General features: G+C 36.9%; 1 protein-coding gene across 3 annotated transcripts; it reads right to left on the reverse strand.

The window, feature by feature from the left end:
- Positions 1 to 550: 550 nt before the first annotated feature.
- On the reverse strand, positions 551 to 5368 carry LOC144702922 (Transducin/WD40 repeat-like superfamily protein). Of its 3 annotated transcripts, none has more exons than XM_078574947.1 (11): positions 5219 to 5368; positions 5055 to 5134; positions 4846 to 4946; positions 4124 to 4230; positions 3477 to 3543; positions 3296 to 3395; positions 3102 to 3218; positions 2884 to 3021; positions 1109 to 1190; positions 994 to 1043; positions 551 to 785 (listed from the first exon to the last, which is right to left on the reverse strand). In XM_078574947.1, exons 2-11 carry the CDS (start codon positions 5121 to 5123, stop codon positions 666 to 668), a joined length of 951 nt encoding a protein of 316 aa, XP_078431073.1. In that variant the 5' UTR covers positions 5124 to 5134; positions 5219 to 5368; the 3' UTR covers positions 551 to 665. The 3 variants fall into 3 exon arrangements, with proteins under 3 accessions (XP_078431073.1, XP_078431074.1, XP_078431075.1); XM_078574948.1 differs by having other exon boundaries at positions 5222 to 5361; XM_078574949.1 differs by lacking the exons at positions 5055 to 5134; positions 5219 to 5368 and having other exon boundaries at positions 4124 to 4192.
- Between the last annotated feature and the right edge of the window lie 417 nt (positions 5369 to 5785).

The following is a 5785-nucleotide window of genomic DNA, read 5'->3' on the forward strand; positions in this document are numbered from 1 at the left end:
TTCTCATATAGTTTTCACTCATGCCAGAAGAAATGGACAGAGAGCAGTTAATAGCTTTCTCGTGTAGGAATTAAAAAGAGAACAAGAGTTTTTCTTATTTATAAAATTATCTGGAAATGTAGCTTCTTACGTACCCAATAAAAGTTTGGCGAAAAGTCTTTAAAATTTTTAGTGTTTTTTAGGAATAGGAGGAAAATAAGATTACAAGCTCTTTCATTCAATAATACTTTTGTGGCGAAACAGGTACTGGAAATAGTTTTCCCAATAATTTATAACGTTAACAAAATATAGCTTACTGACGCCAAGATCAGGCAAAAAATCAAGTTTTCCCCCCCAGGGATAACAAATTTGGAATGAATTTCTTTTTATTTTCTATAAGTGTTCAATAAGGTACTAGAAAATATACAAACAAACAATAAATTCATTCAAACAAACAATAGAGAACAAGGTAATGGAAAACTATAAACAAACACTAGTGAACAAGGTACTGGAAATAGTTTTCCCAGTAATTTATAACGTTAACAAAATATAGCTTACTGACGCCAAGATCAGGCAAAAAATAAAGTTTCTCATTGGGATAAAAAAGTTGAAATGGAAGCTTTTTTAGCTTTCTATAAGTGTACATTAAGGTTAGTTAGAAAACTATAAACACATACTAATTTCATTCAAGGGGCAGGATTAGGGATCCAAAACGTGAGGGAAGTGGACGCTGCCGCAAACATTACCCGCCGAGGAGCCCACTTCAAGCAGCCAGCCACACCTATATGACTGCTCCAGCAAGCCACCTGGTCAATACAAAAAGAACCAGCCAGTCTAAGATCTGCTCTTACACGGGCCGGACAGAACCTAGCGGTCTGGGACTGTTTTTTAACGTTGGAAGTTACCTCATTACGGGTGTTTTTTTTTTTTTTGAAAAGTGATTTAAGGTGGTCACCCGAAAAAGCAGTAACCACCCGGCAAAGTGGTCACCCGGAGTTACACGTTGGAAGTTACCTCATTACGGGTGTTGACGTTCCAAGCATGGAGTGTGCCGTCGCCAGACCCTGCATTGACTTGATTAGACCAATGATAACATGACACCATGTAAATCAAGGGAACTTCTTCTCACCTGAGAGGACGTACTGTCCATCTGGAGTAAACGTGGCCTCGATTGTCGCCTTTTCCGAAGGTTCCATGCCGAACCCGCACCGCTGCTCCAGGAAAAAGTTGCAGATTGAAGATAAAATTGTATGAGAAAACATTTAATTTTTCTAGAATTTTCGGTTATGGTGAATTTAATACTAAATAGGGATAGATTTATTATGATATGACATCCGTGCAAAGAAGTCAACAAACAGACTAGAGTATGCTATAGTATTTTCGTTTAGGTAATTTTATAAATAAAAGAGACGCGTATAGACAAATAAATGAGGTTTAAGATGAATTAAATAAAACGTTTTGTTTCCTCAAGGCTCCATGCTGAATCCCCAGTGCTGCTCCATAGAAAAAGGCGTATAGACAAAGAAATGCGGTTTAATATGAATTAAATAAAACGTTTTGTTTCCTCAAGGCTCCATGAGGTTCAAAGAAAATATTTTTAGATTCATATTTTTCATAGTTTTGGGAAATATGATGTAGGCTTGAGAAAATGGCCTGATGGAGGAAAATCCAATTCGATGTAAGATTGATAAGAACATGAAGTCCTTATTGGCGAGAGGAGGAATGGATGACACCCAGAGAGGGGGCCACCGGACTGATCTCGCCTAGCAAGGGGATACCGGCAGGATGGTCATTGGAGGGGGGGATGGAGAGATGAACATAATTATGATTAACATCTTTTATGCCCACCCTAAAAGAGGGTTACATCTGTTTAAAGGGGAAAAAACTGAAAGGAGAACGGACCAAACTATCCTAAGCATGTAAAAAATGACAGATACGCTCCTAATGAGCCAATTGACTAAGATGCCCCACGGTATGACCAGAGTCGTGTCATAGATAATGAAAATTTTAAAATTAAGTCAGGTTATAAATAGGTACTGGCCTTATCATCTCCATAGGAAACAATAATAGTACATAAAGAATAAAAAAGTCAATGAAAATCCCCCGTTAAACATATATTTTAATATTTCTGCTTGTCAATGTATCTATTGAAATAATGGTATCGCAACAGCCTTGCTGGGAAAGATTATGCATCAGTGGCAGTGCCACTGCTACAAAACAATCATCCCACCAAGAATCCCACCCTCGTGGAGTTCATATGTTGTCCAGAGCCTTGTATCAGGTATTTTGACCGATAAATAACTTTTTTTTTCAAGTTCACCATAGTACGATCAGGGACTACCCATGGTTCATCAGTGATCCTTAACTAAAGTAGATAGATGATAAAAGGTTAAAAAAAAACTCTAAAATTGGTCTTTTTTGTTTTTGTTTAATGGGAATCCATTATTTGGATTTGGGTTTGAGGTATGCTCTTCCCACGAATGTGCCACAAGAGGCTGGGACACACATGCAGATAAACTCGCAAGCGTGGGGAGCCTTTAAATAAAGCTTGAGTGGGAGAAGAAGGGGTTCATATCTTCTCAAGAAGTTGTCAGAGGCAGTCCAGCATAACTGAAAGACTGGAGCAGAGGGAGCTCTCTTCAGACGAGAAGAAAGATCTCTTGTGGGAGATCTCAATTTTATCTTGTTTCTCGTCAACATTTGAGACTTGAACTAGCTACATTTTCAATTCTTGTTGATATTCCAAGATCTCATTGGGCGAGTAGGAAGGTTTCTTCCCAAGATCTAAATTCCACAAGATTATTGATACGATTTAGTCGTATCAGCCTGTCTACAGGGAAATTAGATTTAATATGCGAAAACTAAAAAAGAAAAATTCCAAAAGGGTATAAGCAAGGGACTGGCCTTATCTCCTCCATAAGCATCGAGAACATAGATGTTGTTGTTGGATGTTGTCAGAAGCATGGACTTGCCGTCATTACTGAACTTGATGTCGCAAACTTCTGCTGTGTCTCCACCCACGAAAAATGTATCAAATGGACCCTGGATTAATTAAAATGATCAGGAAAACCCTTTTTTACTAATAAGGAGGGTTTTCATGAGAATATCCAGTGACTACTAGCCTTGTCGTAGGAGCGTGAGTCGAAAAGCTTGATGGCCCCTGCTTCCATGGCCACCGCAAAGACCAGACCCTGCTGGTCAAAAGCCACGGTGGGCCTGCCACGTAACCGCATGAGTCCCTGCACAGCAATTACAATTTTAACTTTTTAGAAAAATATTATGTTTTTAGAAGGGAGAAATTTTGGACATAGCTGACCTGGCAAGCATTCACACGCAGGTCCCACAGTCTTACAGTGTGATCAAGAGATCCGGACATGAAGCTGTCGTTAACAGGCGACATACATAGGGAAACAATTCTGAGGCCAAATGCAAAGGTTCATGTTTTAGTTCCAACTTGGGTAAAATAATTATTGTGATAAGAAGGAAGAGGCACTGACTTCTCCTTGTGGCCTTTGAAATAACGGAGGCACCGGTTGTCATACATGGAAATATATCGGAGAGACTCTAGATGAAAACAAGATATTCGACATGTCAGCTCATCAAATCTAAATAGTTCAATATTTTTTTGAAAATAAGCCAAATAGTTTCAATTTTTTTTTGGGAGTTTTTTTTGTAATTGTACTCGGATTTCTCTGCTGACATCAGACATACTGTTTTTTTTTAATATATAAGACAGACTGTTCTACGAGTCAAGTGAGTCTAGGCAGCGGGTGGGATGGAAAATGAAAACAACTATATTAAAAATAATAATTATTAAATATTAATGTAAATAACTATATAAAAACTACGTATAATAGTGAGAAGAACACAATGCACAGGAATCAAGATTATTTTCGGAAACAATATCAAATAACAGATAAAAGAACACATAATCAAAACATTAAAGGACAGGTAGGGGGGGCGCATGCCCCTGAAAGACTAGAATGCAACTACTTACTCACTTGATTCATATAACAGAATGTTTTATTTAGGCAGTGAAACCCTGTAAAATTACACAAAAATCTCTAATATTCTTATAGTCAACAAAAATATAAACAACAAACATTTATCGATTACTTCTAAAAGATGATGATCCAAGGGCTACCTTTGGACTCCATGTTGCGTCTTGAAGAGCATATTACACAGCTTGGGTGATGGGTGAAGCATATCCGATCTGTGCCATGTTTTTTATGGTAAGTCGTCTTCAGAAGCCTGAGTTTCATTTTTGCCCATTATATCAGAAGAAGCTACATTATGTTCAAATTTGGTAACAAAACTCAGGAAATCCAGTGATGCATAAGAATCACCATCGACATGAACAAATAATTTACTTCTACGTTGATATTTAAAAGACATGAACAAATAATTTAATTCTTAAATCTTCTTCGCCCGTTTCTTGCTTAAATTATAACGAGAATTTGCTTCACTGGATACTTTTTTCAAAGTTATCACAAGGCAGGAGAGGGAATTAGGAATCTTTTGAGGTCGAAGAGTTGGAGCGGTGCAAAAAAAAACACCGCAAAAATTTTCGATGAAATTGAAGACTTTAAATTAAATCTTATACATCAGGTCTCTAATTCCAGGCATTTCCTCTTAACAAACAGAAAACTTGCGCAAAATAATTTGCATACTAGTGAAATCTGAAACAAATAAAAGAAAAGTAAACAAAAATCATAATAACGATGCGATAAACATACATTTGAACTTATAAATTGGATCCCATTGAGGCAAACCAAAAACAAACAAAAAAAATTATGACCACCGCAAAATGAAATTTTTATAGACTAATGCGGACAACTTTTCAAGTTAACAGTTCCATAATCTTACTTAGCATTGGCGATGTCGTAGAGACGTATAGAATCATCGTCGCTGGCAGTGACTAGAAGATCATCCTTGCGATGAAAGTCCAAAGAATTGATCTTTCCAGCCTGAACACCACAACATAAATTGCGAAATATCAAACCACCACTCATAAATTTCTACTCAAAAACGATATGAACTTATGAAATTAAAGAAGGAAAGGCCTAAAGACATACGTAATCAGTGAAGGCAGCGCCGATAGACATGCTCCGTACCATCTCATCGTTGAGCACGTCGATCGACATCACAATCAGTTCTATCCACAGTAAAGAGACATCCGATCCGAAATCAATTTAGAGAGAAAAATCAAGCGGAGAAAACAAAAAAATACAGCTTGTACCACGTCGCGGAAAACCCAAAATGGGTATTTCTGCAGCGTTCGGATTGAAATGCAAAACGTGATCTTTCTCTGGGCAAACGCTGATTCCTCTCACCGTCGTTCGCGCCACCAAGCTTCCGAACTGATGAATTTATTCTTTATCAAATATTTCTGAATAGTTTTTGGATATGAACTCCCTTGGTGTTTTTTAAAACAAATAAATGATGGATTCCCTTCTTTAATTAGGGTTTTAATATAAAATCTTCAATTTCATCAAAAATCCTAATTGGATGTTTTTAAATATTTTTAACTACTCAAAAGATTTAATGCATTAACAATAAGCAAATAGTAATATGAATTTTCAATGATAATTCTTCCAAAACTCTGCCTCTTAACTTGCATAACTAGTCTAACTTTACCAATAATATGAAAACAAAATTGAGATAAACACAAATTAAAATGATACAAATATGTCTAGAGACTGTATAAAAACTGCTCGTCACGTCTCACTTGATGAACCTAGAAATCTTGGATCCAATCCACGCAAAGGTGATTCAATCATCGCATTTCAAAGAGACGTTTATATTC

The sequence above is a fragment of the Wolffia australiana genome, chromosome 5 (assembly GCF_029677425.1).
Source record: "Wolffia australiana isolate 7733 chromosome 5, ASM2967742v1".
Classification (NCBI taxonomy): domain Eukaryota; kingdom Viridiplantae; phylum Streptophyta; class Magnoliopsida; order Alismatales; family Araceae; genus Wolffia; species Wolffia australiana.

Excerpts from the sequence above, each read along its gene's own strand:
- LOC144702922 (XM_078574947.1), bottom strand. The coding sequence starts at position 5,123 with ATGTCGATCGACGTGCTCAACGATGAGATGGTACGGAGCATGTCTATC. Across the intron at positions 4,947-5,054 it reads GCGCTGCCTTCACTGATTAC|GCTGGAAAGATCAATTCTTT; the intron begins GTATGTCTTTAG and ends TGTGGTGTTCAG. Across the intron at positions 3,022-3,101 it reads ACTCACGCTCCTACGACAAG|GGTCCATTTGATACATTTTT; the intron begins GCTAGTAGTCAC and ends TAATTAATCCAG.